The following is a 19,862-nucleotide window of genomic DNA, read 5'->3' on the forward strand; positions in this document are numbered from 1 at the left end:
GTTGATTCCTCCAGTTCCATTCTTCTTTCTCAAGATTGCGTTGGCTATTCGAGGTTTTTTGTATTTCCATACAAATTGTGAAATTATTTGTTCTAGTTCTGTGAAAAATACCGTTGGTAGCTTGATAGGGATTGCATTGAATCTATAGATTGCTTGGGTAGAAGAGCCATTTTGACAATATTGATTCTTCCAATCCATGAACACGATATGTTTCTCCAACTGTTTGTGTCCTCTTTGATTTCTTTCATCAGTGTTTTATAGTTTTCTATGTATAGGTCTTTTGTTTCTTTAGGTAGATATACTCCTAAGTATTTTATTCTTTTTGTTGCAATGGTGAATGGTATTGTTTCCTTAATTTCTCTTTCTGTTTTTTCATTGTTAGTGTATAGGAATGCAAGGGATTTCTGTGTGTTAATTTTATATCCTGCAACTTTACTATATTCATTAATTAGCTCTAGTAATTTTCTGGAAGAGTCTTTAGGGTTTTCTATGTAGAGGATCATGTCGTCTGCAAACAGCGAGAGTTTCACTTCTTCTTTTCCTATCTGGATTCCTTTTATGTCTTTTTCTGCTCTGATTGCTGTGGCCAAAACTTCCAACACTATGTTGAATAGTAGTGGTGAGAGTGGGCATCCTTGTCTTGTTCCTGATTTCAGAGGAAATGCTTTCAATTTTTCACCATTGAGGGTGATGCTTGCTGTGGGTTTGTCATATATAGCTTTTATTATGTTGAGGTATGTTCCTTCTATTCCTGCTTTCTGGAGAGTTTTCATCATAAATGAGTGTTGAATTTTGTCAAAGGCTTTCTCTGCATCTATTGAGATAATCATATGGTTTTTATCTTTCAATTTGTTAATGTGGTGTATTACGTTGATTGATTTGCGGATATTAAAGGATCCTTGCATTCCTGGGATAAAGCCCACTTGGTCATGGTGTATGATTTTTTTAATATGTTGTTGGATTCTGTTTGCTAGAATTTTGTTAAGGATTTTTGCATCTATGTTCATCAGTGATATTGGCCTGTAGTTTTCTTTTTTTGTGGCATCTTTGGTTTTGGAATTAGGGTGATGGTGGCCTCATAGAATGAGTTTGGAAGTTTACCTTCTTCTGCAATTTTCTGGAAGAGTTTGAGTAAGATAGGTGTTAGCTCTTCTCTAAATTTTTGGTAGAATTCAGCTGTGAAGCCATCTGGTCCTGGGCTTTTGTTTGCTGGAAGATTTCTGATTACTGTTTCGATTTCCTTGCTTGTGATGGCTCTGTTAAGATCTTCTATTTCTTCCTGGTTCAGTTTTGGAAAGTTATACTTTTCTAAGAATTTGTCCATTTCATCCAAGTTGTCCATTTTATTGGCATAGAGCTGCTGGTAGTAGTCTCTTATGATCCTTTGGATTTCAGTGTTGTCTGTTGTGATCTCACCCTTTTCATTTCTTATTTTGTTAATTTGGTTCTTCTCTCTTTGTTTCTTAATGAGTCTTGCTAATGGTTTGTCAATTTTGTTTATTTTTTCAAAAAACCAGCTTTTAGCTTTGTTGATTTTTGCTATGGTCTCTTTAGTTTCTTTTGCATTTATTTCTGCCCTAATTTTTAAGATTTCTTTCCTTCTGCTAACCCTGGGGTTCTTCATTTCTTCCTTCTCTAATTGCTTTAGGTGTAGAGTTAGGTTATTTATTTGGCTTTTTTCTTGTTTCTTGATGTGCGCCTGTAATGCTATGAATTATCTTTCCATAATTTTATAAACTTAAAAAAATTATAGAATAAAAATCAATTTTAAACTGCTGTAATTTTCTTCATGAGGTTGCAGTGTCAGACACGACTTAGCGACTGGAAAACAACAGAATTTTCTGCTTAAGTTCAGCTCAGTCACTCAGTTGTGTCCAACTCTCCAACTCCCAGAGTTTACTCAAACTCATGTCCAATGGGAGAAGGCAATGGCAACCCACTCCAGTACTTTTGCCTGGAAAATTCCATGGACGGAGGAACCTGATAGGCTGCAGCCCCTGGGGTCACTGCGAGTTGGACACAACTGAGCGGGTTCGCGTTCACTTTTCACTTTCATGCATTGGAGAAGGAAATGGCAACCAACTCCAATGTTCTTGCCTAGAGAATTCCAGGGATGGCGGAGCCTGGTGGGCTGCCTTCTATGGGGTCTCACGGAGTCAGACATTGCTGAAGTGACTTAGCAGCAGCAGCAGTATGTCCATTGAATCAATGATGCCATCCAACTATCTCATCCTCTGTCATCCCCTTCTCCTCCTACCTTCAATCTTTCCCAGCATCAAGGTCTTTTCAAATGAGTCAGTTTTTCACATCAGGTGACCCAAAGTATTGGAGTTTCAGCTTGAGCATCAGTCCTTCTGGTGAACACCCAGGACTGATCTCCTTTAGGATGGACTGGTTGGATTTCCTTGCAGTCCAAGGGACTCTCAAGAGTCTTCTCTAACACCACAGTTCGAAAGCATCAATTCTTCTGTGCTCAGCTTTCTTTATAGTCCAACTCTCACATCCATACATGACTACTGGAAAAACTGTAGCCTTGACTAGACGGACCTTTGTTGACAAAGTAATGTCTCTACTTTTTAATATGCTGTCTAGGTTGGTCATAGCTTTTCTTCCAAGGAGCAAGTGTTTTTTAATTTCATGGCTGCAATCACCATCTGCAGTGATTTTGTAGCCCCCAAAATAAAGTCTCTCACTGTTTCCACTGTTTCCTCATCTATTTGCCATGAAGTGATGGGACCAGATGCCATGATCGTAGTTTTCTGAATGTTGAATTTTAAGCCAACCTTTTCACTCTCTTTCACTTTCGATAAGAGGCTCTTTAGTTCTTCACTTTCTGCCATAAGTGTGCTGTCGTTTGCATATCTGAGGTTATTGATATTTCTCCTGGCAATTTTGATTCCAGCTTGTGCTTCCTCCAGTCCAGCGTTTCTCATGATGTACTCTGCATATAAGTTAAATAAGCAGGGTGACAATATACAGCCTTGACGAACTCCCTTTCCCTATTTGGAACCAGTCTGTTCCATGTCCTGTTCTAATGTTGCTTCCTGACCTGCATACGTATTTCTCAAAAGGCAAGTCAGGTGGTCTGCTATCCCCATCCCTTAAGAATGTTCCACACTTTGCTGTGATCCACACAGTCAAAGGCTTTGGCATAGTCAATAAAGCAGAAGTAGAAGTTTTTCTGGAACTCTCTTGCTTTTTTTATGATCTAATGGATGTTGGCAACTTGGTCTCTGGTTCCTCTGCCTTTTCTAAATCCAGTTTGAACATCTGGAAGTTCACGGTTCACATACTGTTGAAGCCTGGCTTAGCTGACTGCTCTCTGGAGGCTGTGGTACTTACCTGATGTTGTTAGTATCAGCACGTACGGTTCCCATGGGTTCCTGTAGACTGCCTACTTACAACTGTATCAGTTATGCGTGAATCATCATGAGGCTTCTTAAAATCTATTCCTCCTCTAGTTTGTGCTTGAACAATAGGAATCTGGAGTTTCCACTGAAAGTTTTCTTCCCTATGAAGTATTCAGTATTTTCAGATATCTCTCTACTTTGTTGAGTCAAAGCAACTATTTGGATAGCGAAGTCTGTAATTTTACATGTCTATTTATGATTAACCTTTTTGCTAATTATATGTACATATGTATGTATTATACATGCATATATTTATATATATCCAAATAAGAGATATTAGTTTTAATAATATAAGACCCTTCTAAAGCTATTAAGTTATAGAACTTCAAGCTAAGCTGTGGTCATTTAAATTGATGTGTTATTGATTTAGAGCATTGTGTTAATTTCAGGTGTACAGTCAAGTGATTCAGTTATAAATATATTTTTCAGGTTATTTTTCATTGTAGATTAGTATAAGATACTGAAAATAGTTACCTGTGCTATACAATAAATCCTTGTGGTTTACCTAAATCATGTGTAGAGTTTGTACCTGTTAATTACATACTCCTAATTCATCCCTTCTTTCTTCTCTTTGTACTTTGGCAGCCATAAATTTGTTTGTGTCTATGAGTCTCTTTCTATTTTATATATAGACTTATTTGTATTAATTTTTAGATTCTATATATAAGTGATACCATATGATATTTGTTTTTCTCTGTCTGTCTATAGTATGATAATATCTAGGTCTGTCTGTGTTGCTGTGAATGGCAGTATTTCATTCATTTATTGGATGAGTAATATGTCATTGTCCCTGTGTACCACATCTTCTTAAGCCCCTTACCTGTTGTTGAACGTCTGGGTTGTTTCTCTGTTTGGTTATGGGAAATAGTGCTGCCATGAACTTTGCAGTGCATGTATCTTTTTAAATTAGTGTTTTCCTTTTTTTCAGACATATACCCAGGAATGGGATTGCTGGATCATATGATAGCTCTATTTTTAGTTTTTAAAGGAATTTCCCTACTGTTTTCCATAGCGGATATACCAATTTACATTGCTCACAACAGCGTAAGAGGTTTCGCTTTTCTCCTCTGTCACACTTTGATGGAAGAAACACGAACCTCTACCCATGAACCACTACACAAATGTCAAGAAAAACGCAAGGAATTAGATGCTTTAAAAAATCATTAGGCTTTATTTTCAAGGTCACAACTCTTTGCTGCATCAAGAGCTCAAAAAATTCCTATCTATTTTACAGATGGTGACATAAGTTTCCATGTTACTGTCTCCATACATCTCACCCTCTCCTCCCCTCTCCCCATGTCCATAAGTCTATTCTATATGTCTGTTTCTCCATTGCTTCCCTGCAAATAAATTCTTCAGTACCATTTTTCTAGATTCTGTTTATAGATACCCAGTGGAAATTTGCTGTATGTCTCAGGAAACTCAAAAAGGGGCTCTGTATCAGTCTGGTGGAGGGATGGGGAAGGAGATGGGAGTGAGGTGCAAAAGGGAGGGGATATATATCTACCTATGGCCGATTCGTGTTGAGGTTTGACAGAAAACAATAACATTCTGTAAAACAATTATCCTTCAATTACAAAATAAATAAATTTAAAAAAAAAATTCCTGCTAACACCACTGTCAACTGCTACTGCTACTCTAGTTTCCCACTCCCAAAAAGCTGATTACCAGACATTGGAACATAGAGGGTATCTGCTTCCCTACTCATGTTGTCTTGAGTCTGCTCATTCACTTGCCCTGAGAGAGAAAATAGAATCTGCCCTATATTGCTTTCCAAATGTTATATGAACCTGTCAAATTGAAAAAAATATAATTCATTATATATATAATGCTAGTTGTCGATAAGTTTATATAATGTAATTTGTTAGTTTTGTAGCAATTTTCTATGGAGAAAAAGAAAAAACACACAAAGAGAGGAAAAGGAAGGGAGAGAAGAGAAGGGAGAAGAGAGAAACACAAGAGTATAAGAACTTTACTCTCTTGTTCTAAAACATTCAGTTAAGTCCAGTTCAGTCGCTCAGTCGTGTCCGACTCTTTGCGACCCCATGAGTCGCAGCACGCCAGGCCTCTCTGTCCATCACCAACTCCCGGAGTTCACTCAAACTCATGCCCATCGAGTCGGTGATGCCATCCTGCCATCTCATCCTCTGTTGTCCCCTTCACCTGCTGCCCCCACTCCCTCCCAGCATCAGGGTCTTTTCCAATGAGTCAACTCTTCGCATGAGGTGGCCAAAGTATTGGTCTCTAATAAAAAGCAAATTATTTGGGGAGGTACAAATGATTTGGCTTTTGTCAGTAATTCTTTATTCAGTGAGGAAAATGAATTTGCAGTTCTTTCTTAAGAAAGAATTGGCATAACAAAAAATGTCCTTGCATGCTTTAAAAATATCTCCAGTTTCATTTGTTCCTCAAAGAGAGTGGAGTGGATTGGCTATGTTGCAGATAAACATGAAAGCACATATAAGCAACATATACAACTCAATAACTTATTATACATTTATAGCTATGTTTATGTGCATTAAAATACTGTTTTCTGCTTCTGTAAGAAACTTTCTCTGTCCCTTTTTATACTTTAATAAAACTCTGCTACACAAAAGTTCTAGAGAGATCGGCCTGGTCCCTGGTCCCAAAACTAAATCTTCTTCTTAGGAGATCACAAATCCAACATCATTCACTGTAAGCTATCATTATTTCATGTATGTTATTAGTATTTCCATGGAATGGTTTAATCAAACATCACCAGTGTTCCTGACAACCAAGTGAACTTAACAATATAATATCATGCTTTACTCTTAAGTAATCATTAAATAATACTTAAGTAATTTTGCATTTCTTTTTTAAAGGAATCAACAGGGTATCTTGTCCAAAATATGATTTTAGCAGAAGTCTACATTTACCTCTTTTCCAGGATGCTACTAGTTTGGTTCAGTCCCTCAGTCATGTCCGACTCTTTGAAACCCCATGGACTTCAGCATACCAGGCTACCTTGTCCCATCACCAACTCCCAAAACTTGCTCAAACTCAAGTCCATCGAGTTGGTGATGCCATCCAACCATCTCATTCTCTGTTGTCCCCTTCTCCTCCTGCCTTCAATCTTTCCCAGCATCAGGGTCTTTTCCAGTGAGGCTGTTGTTCACATAAGGTGGCCAATGGCTTGGAGCTTCAGCTTCAGAATCAGTCTTTCCAATGAACACTCAGGACTGATTTCCTTTAGGATTGCCAGGTTTGATCTTCGAATCTAATGGACTCTCAAGAGTCTTCACCAACACCACAGTTCAAAAGCATCAATTTTTTAGCGTTCACCTTTCTTTAGGGTCCAAGTCTCACATCCATACATGACTACTGGAAAAACCATAGCTTTGACTAGACAGATCTTTAAGGCAAACTAATGTCTTTGCTTTTTAATATCCTGTCTAGATTTATCATAGCTTTTCATCCAAGGAAAAAGCGTCTTTTAATTTCATGGTTAGAGTCACCATCTGCAGTGATTTTGGAGCCCAAGAAAATAGTCTGTTGCTGTTTCAACTGTTTCCCCTTCTGTTTGCCATGAAGTGATGGGCCTGGATACAATGACCTTAGTTACTGAATGTTGAGTTTTAAGCCAGCCTTTTCACTCTTTTCTTTCACTTATATCAAGAGGCTCCACAGTCCCTCTTTGCTTTCTGCCATAAGGAGAGACCTTATGCATATTTGAGGTTATTGATATTTCTCCCAGCAATCTTGATTCCAGCTTATGCTTCATCCAGTTCAGCATTTCACATGATGTACTCTGCATATAAGTTAAATATACTCTGCATATAAATTAAATAAGCAGGGTGACAACATACAGCTTTGACATACTCCTTTCCTGATTTGACACCAGTCTGTTGTTCCATGTCCAGTTATGTTACTTCTTGACCTGCATACAGATTTCTCAGGGGGTAGGTAAGATGATCTGGTATTCCCATCTCTTTAGGAATTTCCCACAGTTTGTTGTGATCCACACAGTCAAGGACTTGGGCATAGTCAATAAAGCAGAAGTAGAAGTTTTTCTGGAACTCTCTTGCTTTTTTCTCTGATCCAGCGGATGTTGGCAATTTGATCTCTGGTTCCTCTCCCTTTTCTAAATCCAGTTTGAACATCTGGAAGTTCTCAGTTCAAGTATTGTTGAAGCCTCACTTGGGGAATTTTGAGTATTAATTTGCTAGAATGTGAGATGAGTGCAACTGTGTGGTAGCTTGAACATTCTTTGGCATTGCTTTTCTTTGGTATTGGAATGAAAACTGATCTTTTCCAGTCCTGTGGCCACTGCTGAGTTTTCCAAATTTGCTGGCATATTGAGAGCAGCACTTTCACAGCATCATCTTTTGGGATTTGAAATAGCTCAACTGGGATTCTATCACATCCACTAGCTTTGTTGTTAGTGATGCTTCCTAAGGCCCGCTTAACTTCACATTCCAGGATGTCTGGCTCTAGGTGAGTGATCAGACCATCGTGGTTATCTGGGTCATTAAGAAGTTTTTTGTATAGTTCTTCTGTGTATTATGCCACCTTTTAAAAATATCTTCTGCTTCTGTTAGATCCATACTGTTTCTGTCCTTTTATGTCCATCTTTGCGTGAAATGTTCCTTTGGTATCTCTAATTTTCTTGAAGAGATCTGTAGTCTTTCCCATTCTATTGTTTTCCTCTATTTCTTTGCACTGATCACTGAGGAAGGCTTTCTTTTCTCTCCTGGCTATTCTCTGGAACTCTGCGCTCAGATGGGAATGTCTTTCCTTTTCTCTCCTTTGCCTTTTGCTTCTCTTCTTTTCTGTTTTTTGTAAGGCCTCCTCGCACAACCATTTGCCTTTTTGCATTTCTTGTTCTTAGGGATAGTCTTGATCAATGCCTCCTGTACAATGTCATGAACATCCATCCATAGTTCTTCAGGCAATCTGTCTATCAGATTTAATTCCTTGAATCTATTTGCCATTTCCACTGTATAACCATAAGGGATTTGATTTAGGTCACACCTGAATGGTCTAGTGGTTTTCCCTATTTGTTTCAATTTAAGTCTGAATTTTTCAATAAGGAGCTCATGATCTGAGCCACAGTCAGCTCCTGGTCTTGTTTTTTTCTGACTACATAGAGCTTCTCCATCCTCGACTGCCAATAGTATAATCAATCTGATTTTGGTATTGACCATCTAGTGATGTTTGTGTGTAGAGTCATCTCTTGTGTTGTTGGAAGAGGGTGTTTGCTGTGACTAGTGCATTATCTTGACAAAGCTGTTAGCCTTTGCCCTGCTTAATTTTTTATTTCAAGGTCAAATTTGCCTGTTACTCCAGGTATCTCTTGACTTCCTACTTTTGTTTTCCAGTCCCCTATGATGAAAAGGACATCTTTTTTTATGTGTTAGTTCTCGAAGGTCTGTAGGTCATCATAGAACCTTTCTACTTCAGCTTCTTTGGCATTAGTGGTTGGGGCATAGATTTGGATTACTGTGATATTGAATGGTTTGCCTTGGAAATGAACAGCGATCATTCTGTCATTTTTGAGCCTGCACCCAAGTATTGTATTTTGGACTCTTTTATTGACTATGAGAGTTACTTTTTTTGCCTAGAATAGTAAATATAATGGTCATCTGAATTAAATTCCCCCATTCTGGTCCATTTTAGTTCACTGATTCCTATAATGTTGATGTTCACTCTTGCCATCTCCTGTTTGACCACTTCCAATTTTCCTTGATTCATGGACCTAACATTCCAGATTCCTATGCAATATTGCTCTTTACAGCATCGGTCTTTACTTCCATCACCAGTCACATCTACACCTGGGTGTTGTTTTCGATTTAGTTCAGCCTCCTCTTTCTTTCTGAAGTTATTTCTCCACTGTTCTGCATATTGGGCACCTACCGACCTGGGGAGTTCAACATGCTCCTAAAGTGACAGAAATGAAGCTTAAAGATGAGAAATGTCTATAACAGAAGTAAGAATTAGATCACATCTGTGAACTAGAGATTTTGGTGAATTTGTGGAAGGCATAAAGTAAAATATTTGAGATTGCACTAAAGGATAAACCCTAGCAGAGGCATCTATAGACCAGACATGTAAAAGAGAAGTCTGCACAGGAATTCTGAGCTTCTGAGAGGACCCCAACTGTCTGTCCCGTACTCACCCAACCTAAGGTAAGTCTTGACAAGAAACAGACTTTGTTCATATGGACATAGTGTTACATCAGACTACTGATTCAGGGAAGGTCAATTAAAGAACCAGACCACTGTGATGGCATAAGAGTAGCTTTTGTATTATCGATCTAGCTTTGGGATTGTAATAATGAATGAACAAGTAAAATCAAGACAGCTCACATTAAAGAGTCAGTACACTGAGACTGTGAGACAACCACAGAATTTTTTCAATATACATCTATGTGGTAACATAGATTTCCTTAGGAGAAAAGTAAAAGCAGTTAAAGTATGGTCCATTTCTATTCTCTTTCCAAGGACTCAGGAATATCCCTCATGGGAACAACAAAAGGGCAGATGACCCAGTCTAGCCTTGTGAAGTGGACCTTGAAATTATAGGATAATTATATTTTTGAATGCTTGTATATTTTAAACAAGTGTTTAAAACAAACAGGTGTTTAAATCAAGCATCCAGTTGAATAGCTCTCCTTGATATGTGTTATAGTCTATCCCAGGAGCCTTTTATCATGATAAAAAGAACAAGAATAGGTAACTTTAGGTGTATAATGCTTGCAATTATCATCAAAGAAACTTAAGAAGGTGAGCTGTGTGCTGTAGCCCTCCAAGCCCCAATGTGGCCTGGGGCTCATTGCAAGATTAAAAATGAGTGTGATATTCTCACTGCACTCTATGTATTTGTGCTCTCAGATTCAGCTCAATTTTATAAATATTTCACAGATGCTTATTCAAGACCTCATGTGTGTAAGCTGCACTGTTGCAAAGTTATGCTCATTGCTGCAAAAGATAGAGATTAAGACATCTAATTTATATTTTAAAAGAGAAAAGCATTTGGTCCCCAAGTAAGTACTATATTGTGTTGGTCAAAAAGTTTGTTTGGGTTTTACTCTGAAGTGTTATTGAAAAACCCAAAGGAACTTTTTGACCAACCAACAGAAGATCAGATGTGACCTAAGACATATGAATGAACTGACTAAGCATTACTGTCTTCTTCAGTATAATATGGAAATGCATTATGAATGCTGTGATATATGAGAAAAGCTTTGGAGGAAGGACACCGTTTGAGTGGTATATAAAGATGAATGTGTTGTCAGTAAACAGTGTATATTGTCTGTGGACAGACTTGTATTAGCAAATGCATGTACCTGAATAACTTCAGGGTGTCTGGAAAGCTTTCTGCAACTCATTCTGGGTATAATACATTGTCAATTAGGAGAATTGTGTGGTCAGTGACTTCTGAGGTAAACCAAGGTGTTATTTGAAAGGACCATATAGTAGATGGTGAGAAAATCAGGGAGCAATCAGGAGGATAGAAATGGAGGTTGAGGTAGAGATAGAAAGATATGCAATACTGATACAGTAAGTTAGAAAGATGTAATACAGGGAGGTGTGGATATAGATACAAATATCTATGAAATTATGTATATGTATTTCATGTAATCTGTACGTACACATGACAAATAAATATATGCATGTCTACATCTACAGAGCTAAATAAAAATACTGTATTTGTACATTATCTATCAGCAGTGTCAATCCTTTAAAAGTTATTGAAATGGGATATGATTTTATCATAGTTCTGTCTGTGAACAATAACCTGGCAGCTATATTTAGGACTTTTGAGTACCAACACGATAAAAGGAGAGCTTTGCAAAACACAGAGGCAGATAGCTTGTAGGATAAGGTCCTCGATGCATCAATAAGTAAGTGTACGGAATTTCATTGTTGTAAAAGGAAAGGCAGGAGTGGACCCAAAGATAGGTCTCTCATTGCACTTATAGAGTGAGATGAAAACTAATGTTAAAGACCTTGAAGACACAAAATATCCAAAATCTTACTCATTTTTTTTGTCTTTTCAGCCACCCACTAGGCACTATGACATTATATCAAGTTAACGTTATTTGAACTTTTGTAATATGCATTTGAAATCATGTAAACACTGCATGCCAGAAAGACATATATTACTGATTTATTTGAAAAGTTTCCCTTTAAAAAATCTAGCAAGATTGACCATTTCCTTCCTATTTTGCCGCTTTCCTTTTTCTTTAAGCCCATCCCAATTAAATTCTTCAGTCTCATCTAGCTTTCTAATTAGTGAAGATTTTCAATTTTCCTACAAAATGCAGGCACAACTGGGAAGTGACATCACAGACAGTGAGAGCCAATTCCCTCTTATTGTTGCTCGTGCACAATGACTGGGCTAAGAGCATCCTCTTAAAAGTTGACTCTCCCTTCACTGTCTTAACTTGCTTCTCATTTTTTTTCGTTCCTTTTCCCATTCTTTTTTATTTTTCTCTGGAGTATGACTGCTGAATCCCCATGGTGATGGGGGAACTCACTATGTCCCAAATAAAGTGGAATGAAAGACCTTTTGGTCTGCAGCAGAATTCTTGTGATTTATATCATTTCATTCAAACACAAACATTGCATCCATTGTGGATTTACATGCAGTTAATCTCCAGGCTGTGCAGCTATATTACTACCAAAGACAACAGAGTCAAATCCTATTAGAGGAACATTACCCCGTGCCAAATCATTTTGTAAATCTATACTATAGAGCACACAAGTATGTAAAATAATTTAATTTGTTTCCTGCTTCAGTAATTCTATGAGACATGAAAATTGTTGGGAGTTCCTTGCATTTTTTGAACAGTATACATGAATATCTTAAAGAGTATGTTAGTACTAACAACTTAAGTCAAAACACGAGAGTAATTATAACTGCAAAAAACCTTGAACCCTAACCCAATCTGAACCACATGTAATCTGCACTAATTTGTGACTATATCAGTAAAAAAGAACAACTGATAATAGTATGAGATCTAAGCATTTCTCTTTAATACTTTTTTCAGTGAATCTATGACTTTCTTATTTCTTAGGCTATAGATGATTGGATTTAACAAGGGAATTATGATAGTGTAAAATAGAGAGTCCATCATATCTTGATCATCTGCCTGTGTGGATCCAGGGCTCATATACATGAAGAGAAGAGACCCATAGTATAAAGAGACAGATAGAAGGTGGGCTCCACAGGTGGAGAAGGCCTTCCTTATGCCTTGTCCAGACTTCTTTTTCAAAACCGTATATAGAACAAGTGCATAAGAGACAAGAATAGTCATAATGCTAAGGACCTGTATTGACCCAGAGGAAATAAATACCATTAGGACATTAATTGAAGGGTTAGTACAAGAAATCTTAAACAATGGCATGATGTCACAGTAAAAGTGATGTATTACATTAGACTTACAGAAGGTTAACCTGAATAAAGCACCTACATGAATCAAGGGATGAATAAGCCCTGCTACAAATGATGAGACTAACAGCTGGATGCATAGTCTGTTGGTTATAATCACTGGATACAGTAATGGTTTGCATATGGCCACATAGCGATCATATGCCATGGTTGCAAGCAAGAAGCATTCCGTGGTTCCACCAAATGCAAAGGAAATAAACTGTAGCACGCATTCAGAGAGAGATATCATTTTACTCCTAGCAAAAAAATTGACTAGCATCTTGGGGGTCACTGTGGATGATATCCAAGAATCCACAAAGGCTAAACTCCCAAGGAATAAGTACATGGGGGTGTGAAGGTGAGGGTCATGGTAGATGAGGTAAATTAGTCCAAGGTTTCCCATAGTGGTGATGAGGTATATCACCAAGAACAACAGGAATAGGGGGATTTGCCACTCCAGTTGATAGGGAAGTCCGGTGAGAACAAACATTGACAGCAGTGTTGCATTTTTCGTATCCATGCTCCCTGAAATGAAATGCAGAAAATGTAAGATGTAAGTAGATGTAAATGACCCTATGGACTATATTCCCCAGGCTTCTTCATGGGGATTCTCCAGGCAGGAATGCTGGAGTGGGTTGCCATGGCCACGTCCAGGGGACCTTCCCAACTCAGGGATCGAACCCAGGTCTCCCACATTGCAGGCGGATTCTTTACTGTCTGAGCCACTAGGGAAGCCCAAGTAGATGTAAGCTTTATGAAAGAATATTGGGAGAAAGTAATTGAAACAAAGTCATACATTTATCAGAGTGCCCTTAAATGTGTTTTACTAGCATACCCTCTCCAGTATTCTTGCTTGGGTAATCCCACAGAGGAGCCTGGTCAGCTATTGTTCATGGGGTTGCAACGTGTTGGACATGACATAGCGGCTACACAACAACAACAACTAGCAATGGAAACTAATTTTGGATATTGGTGTAGGGGAAAATGCAATTATTGCTTTAAAAATGTGAACGAATGAAAGGATTTAGAAAACAGGAAAAAGACTCTAAACATTAGCTAAATTTTTGGAGATAACTGAATGTGTGAGGGACATTCTGTCTAGGATATGGATGAGATTCTAGGGAAAAGAAATTTGAGCTATTACAAAATGATTTGGATGCCATGTGAAAGATCTTGAACTTTGTCAGACAGCAGGCATGCACTGGGGACTTTCAAGACAAGGAACCACATTATATCTTTTAAAATAAATACTTGATAGTGTAGAAATGCTCTGTAGGGAAGGGAAACTAGTGTCAGGAATACTAGTTAGGGAGCTGATAGTCTTATTGAATGGTTCTCAAATCAGAATACACATCAAAATTGGTGAAATATTTGTGCAAAATACAGATTATGCAGTATTATTGTAAATGTATGTTCAAGAGGGCAAGAATGAAGCTCAACAATATGCATTTCAAAAATTCCCTCCAGTTGATTCATGTGAAACTCTACTCTCTCTGGTGTAATTTAGTACTAGCACACCCACTCCAGTATTCTTGTTTCGGAAATTCCACAGAGGAGCCTGGTGGGCTACTGTCCTAGGGGTCACCCATGATGAGGAGGAAAAAATAGATAGAAATAAATCAGAATGTAGAGTCACTAAGACTCAGTAACTTAGATGTTTTCGTTAAATGTTGGCAACACTGGGAGTCTTTCTGTTTTCCTTTCTTCAAAATTCAAAGATTATCTTCCTAGGGAATTTGTGTGTGACACAGGGAATTTAATTTTAAATTTTACCTTAGAAACTTTGACTGTTTTTAAATATATTAGCATTGCTGGGAAGTTCTTTCCATAATTAATTAAAAGTTGATTTATATGTTTTATTAAAGTGAGTAGAGCTGATTTTTTCTAGAAATCCTGCTGCGTTTATTTGAGAGCACTTTCTTCTCCACCAGTTTATCTAGTCAAATAAAATTGAGCTAAAGACTGGAGCCTAATTCAAGTGATATAAATAACCAATGCCAGTAAGTCTAGTTGTCAAATGTATTTAATTTGGAATAATCTCCCTTCCTTGCAATTCCAAATTAAGGGATAATTGAAAATGCTCAAATTCAACATGCGTGTGGGTCTTTATTAAGTATAAACTTGGAAGGAGCAACAGGGGAACATTTTATGCATATTTCTTTCAATATGTATTAAAATACTGAATAAAAGTATTCTCAGAGGTAGGTGAGAGAATAGAGAAATTAATATGTAAGTGACTTACCTTAAAAGTAGAGTCAGAACCTGAGATTAATTAGGAAGAATGAAACTTTTAATCAGAATACCCAGAAAAATTTCTTATGTAGGAAACTTGTGACCTATATTTAAAGCCAGTTTAAATTCTTTAAGATTCTAGTTCATCAAAATTTATGAAGTCTTTATAATTATGTTAGAAAGATAATGAATTGTCACTGAGGAACAATTCATTCTTACAGTTATTTTGCTTATCCTAGATTTAGCCACAAAAATGTGACATATAGGTATTTCATTAATGATTAATTTTTTCACCTGCCTGTTTGGCATCTAGTAAAGCAATCTAAAATGATAGATTTTACAGTATTCTCACTGTTTTACCTAAGAATAACATGCCTTGCAGAAGTTATTTTTCTTTTTCCCATATCTTGTAAGAAATTGTGGTAATCCTTTCAAAGAGGTAAGCTTTTTATGTAGAAAATAATGCAGCATCACTGGAATGATAATGACCCAGGCACATTGATTTCCCAAGGTCAGGAAAATTTTGTTTGTGTAAATTAGCTTTGAACAGAAGAGCCAACCAATTACATGAAAGTGTTCTTTTTAAACCGAAGAGGAAGGAGTGAAGCACTAAAATTTCCTAATATCATGCATTGATTCCCTTTAGGACAAAACTAAGTTGTTCCTCTGGGCATTATAGATTTGAACCTGTGGGAAAAGTCCAAGTTGTTCCACAGGGCATTACAGATTCTAAAATCATAAACATCAAGTCATTGTAGACAATTCTAGTTTGAACAACTGAAATTGTATTTTATGTCACTACCTGCCACAACAGATGACACTTCTGGCATGTTTATGCAACCTTCAATTTGTCCTCAGATTTTGATGCTCTGAGTGCTTTGATTAGTATGGTCTTTTCTGAGCTGATTATACATGAATTCATTGAGGACAAAATTCTAGACTCCCTTCAGGACCCAACTGCGAGAAAGTTGTCCTCCTCATGAAAACTATAGCTCACATTCCAGATCTACCAATAACTCCCCACTCTACTGTGAAATTTTTGGAGAAAAATTTTACTAGACATAGGTCAGGGGAAGGAGCAAAGAAAAAACAAAACAAAGGATCACGGTGGAGGTGGCCTAGGTCAGTGCTTCTCCAACTTTAATCCCTGTGAATCTCCTGGTGATTTTCTGAAAATGCATATTCTGTTTCAATAGGTCAGGGCTGCATCCTGAGGGTCTTCATTTCTACCAAGGTGATGCCATTAGACATTTATCATCCTCAGGGTTTTCCGTCATTGGCAGGCTTAGCTTATCAGAGAACTAGATCATTAGTGAAGTTGGGGGTGGGGTGGGGGGAATGGGAAAAAATGGCAGATGGCTCTGACATGCAAAAGAGGGAAGCAAAGAGGATCCAGAATGGACATGGCAGGCCAGCATGGGTTGAATCACCGCATGGGAGACTCGACTGGGCACTTTTATCTTTATCTCAAAGGAAAACTATTGAGGGATTTTGAACAGGATGGTCACATGTTCAGATTTGCCTCTAATTGTTAACCGAGTACTTGGCATACAGAATTTGTCTAGAAAAATAACATTATATATGTCAAAAGGACATAATATGAAAATAGTGATATTGTACTTTGATATCTGAAGAGCAGAAAAATGTTTGACCTTGACTTGGGACTTGATTGGCAGCTAGAAGATAAAATAAGCATATATTTTTGTAGATTCTCGATGATAGTATTTCTTAGAATTGTGCCAGTGAAAGTTTAAAAAGAGGTGAAAAAAATCATAGATAAAGGAGAAGTCACTGCGAGAATTCAGCAGTGTAAGAGGATGGAGTACGGAGTATAATGTGCATTGGTAGCCTCAGCCTAACCCACACCTGACTTAAACACACTTCCCTCTTCAATTTCATGTAATTACCTTTAAAATCTTTTTTGTTGCCTAATTATTAGTATAAAAGTCTGTATCGCTACTTCCAATAGAAATAGTCTTTTCAATTTTAGTTTTTTTAATAGTTGGGTCATGGTATCTCATTGTGGTCTTCAGTTATACATCCCCAAGAACAATGGCATGGAGTGTGTTTTTGTGTTCTTATTTGACATATATACACTTAGTTTAGTGAACGGTCTGTTTAAACTTTTTGTCCATTTTAATGGAGCTGTATGTTTTCTTATTATTAGGTTTTGAAAATTTTTCTTATATCCAGTATACAAGGCTTTTACATGATTTACATACATGATTTACAAATTTTTTCTCTAGGGATTTTTATTTCTTTTCCTTCTATGAGATATCCCACTTGTCCATGATGCTGACTGGACCTAGGGAGCAAGAAACAACAACTGCTTTAGACTTTTTGGTAGACATTTGCCTGCTAGAAGATGAGAAATAAATCCAAAAAATTCCAGGGTCCACTTAGTTTAGTGAAATTCTTGAGATTCAGTTGTGTGGGTCATGTGGAATTATACATTCATAGATACAGATGCATTGTTGCATCTAGCCCATCCTGCAACCAAAAAGGAGACAGAACTCTTAATAGGCTACTATGGATTTTAGAAGGAACATTATCCTTATTGAGCACCTTAAGAAAACCATTTTAGGAAAGGACCAGAAAAACTGCTTGATTTGGGCATGGCTCAGAACAGGCGAAAGATTTGCAAAAGATTTAGCCTTCTCTCCAAGCTGTGGTGCCACTTGGACCATATGATCCAGGAGAAACAGGTCCCTGAAGTGGTAGTGGAAGATAGGGATGCTCTTTGGAGGCTTTGGCAGGTCAAGATAAGTGCTAAACCTTAGGTTTGGAACAAAGCCCTCAGATCTGTTGCAGATAAATACTCTCCATGGGAGGAACCATAACTTCAAGGCAAATAGATGGGGGGAAAATGGAAACAGTAACAGACTTCATTTTCTTGGGTTCCCAAATCACTGTGGATAGTGATTGCAGCCATGAAATTAGAAGATGCTTGCTCCTTAGAAGAAAAGCTATGACAAACCTAGACAGTGTATTGAAAGCAGAGACATTACATTGCCGACAAAGGTCTGTATAGTAAATTTCAGTTCAGTTCAGTCGCTCAGTCATGTCTGACACTTTGTGACCCCTTGGACTGCAGCAGAGTAGGCCTCCCTGTCCATCACCAACTCCCAGAGCTTGCTCAAACTCATGTCCATCAAATCAGTGATGCCATCCAACCATCTCATACTGTGTCGTCCCTTACTCCTCCTGCGTTTAATCTTTCCCAGCATCAGAGTCCATTCCAATGAGTCAGTTCTTCACATCAGGTGGCCAAAGTATTGGAGTTTCAGCTTCATCATCAGTCCTTCCAATGAATATTCAGGAATGATTTCCTTTAGGACAGACTGGTTGGATCTCCTTGAAGTCCAAGGGACTCTCAAGAGTCTTCTCCAACACCACAATTCAAAGGCATCAATTCTTCAGTGCTCAACTTCCTTATGGTCCAATTACACGTCCATATATGACTACTGGAACAATCATAGATATGACAAGGCAGACCTTTGTTGGCAAAGTATTCTCTGCTTTTTAATATGCTGTCTAGGTTGGTCATGACTTTCTTTCCAAGGAGTAGGCGTCTTTTAATTCATGGCTAGAGTCACCATCCACAGTGATGTTGGAGCCCAGAAAAATAAAGTCAGCCACTGTTTCCACTGTTTCTCCATCTATTTGCATGAAGTGATGGGACCAGATGCAATGATCTTAGTTTTCTGAATGTTGAGCTTTAAGCCAACCTTTTCACTCTCCTCTTTCACTTTCATCAAGAGGCTTTTTAGATCCTCGTCACTTTCTGCCATAAGGGTGGTGTCATCTGCTTATCTGAGGTTATTGATATTTCACCTGGCAATCTTGATCCCAGCTTCAGTTTCATCCAGCCCAACATTTCTCATGATGTACTCTGCATATAAGTTAAATAAGCACGGTGACAATAGACAGCTTTGACAAATTCCTTTTCCTATTTGGAACCAGTCTGTTGTGCCATGTCCAGTTCTAACTGTTGCTTCCTGACCTGCATACAGGTTTCTCAAGAGGCAGGTCAGGTGGTCTGGTATTTCCATCTCTTTCAGAATTTTCCACAGTTTATTGTGATTAACACAGTCAAAGGCTTTGGCATAGTCAATAAAGCAGACGTAGAATTTTTTCTGGAACTCTCTTGCTTTTTCGATGATCTAGTGGATGTTGGCAACTTGGTCTCTGGTTCCTCTGCCTTTTCTAAATCCCGCTTGAACATCTGAAAGTTCTCGGTTCACACACTGTTGAAGCCTGGCTTAGCTGACTGCTTTCTGGAGGCTGTGGTACTTACCTGATGTTGTTAGTATCAACACGTACGGTTCCCAGGGGTTCCTGTAGACTGCCTACTTACAACTGTATCAGTTATGCGTGAATCATCATCAGGCTTCTTAAAATCTATTCCTCCTCTAGTTTGTGCTTGAACAATAGGAATCTGGAGTTTCCACTGAAAGTTTTCTTCCCTATGAAGTATTCAGTATTTTCAGATATCTCTCTACTTTGTTGAGTCAAAGCAACTATTTGGATAGCGAAGTCTGTAATTTTACATGTCTATTTATGATTAACTTTGTGCTAATTATATGTACCTATGTATGTATTATACATGCATATATTTATATATATATCCAAATACGAGATATTAGTTTTAACAATATAAGACCCTTCTAAAGTTACTAAGTTACAGAACTTCACACTAAGCTGTGGTCATTTAAATTGCTGTGTTACTGATTTAGAGCATTGTGTTAGTTTCAGGTATACAGTCAAGTGATTCAGTTATAAATATATTTTTCAGGTTATTTTTCATTGTAGATCAGTATAAGATAT

The 19,862-nt window shown here is 37.7% G+C and overlaps 1 protein-coding gene across 1 annotated transcript; it reads right to left on the reverse strand.

Annotated features, from left to right (window-relative positions):
- Positions 1–12,393: 12,393 nt before the first annotated feature.
- On the reverse strand, positions 12,394–13,323 carry LOC136152410 (olfactory receptor 5H2-like). Its single transcript, XM_065913698.1, has one exon. The coding sequence runs from the start codon at positions 13,321–13,323 to the stop codon at positions 12,394–12,396; it is 930 nt and encodes a 309-aa protein (XP_065769770.1).
- Positions 13,324–19,862: the final 6,539 nt, after the last annotated feature.

Source organism: Muntiacus reevesi, chromosome 21 (assembly GCF_963930625.1).
Source record: "Muntiacus reevesi chromosome 21, mMunRee1.1, whole genome shotgun sequence".
Taxonomy (NCBI): domain Eukaryota; kingdom Metazoa; phylum Chordata; class Mammalia; order Artiodactyla; family Cervidae; genus Muntiacus; species Muntiacus reevesi.

Bases quoted from the DNA above. Each gene is read 5' to 3' on its own strand.
- LOC136152410 (XM_065913698.1), bottom strand. From the start codon at position 13,323: ATGGATACGAAAAATGCAACACTGCTGTCAATGTTTGTTCTCACCGGA.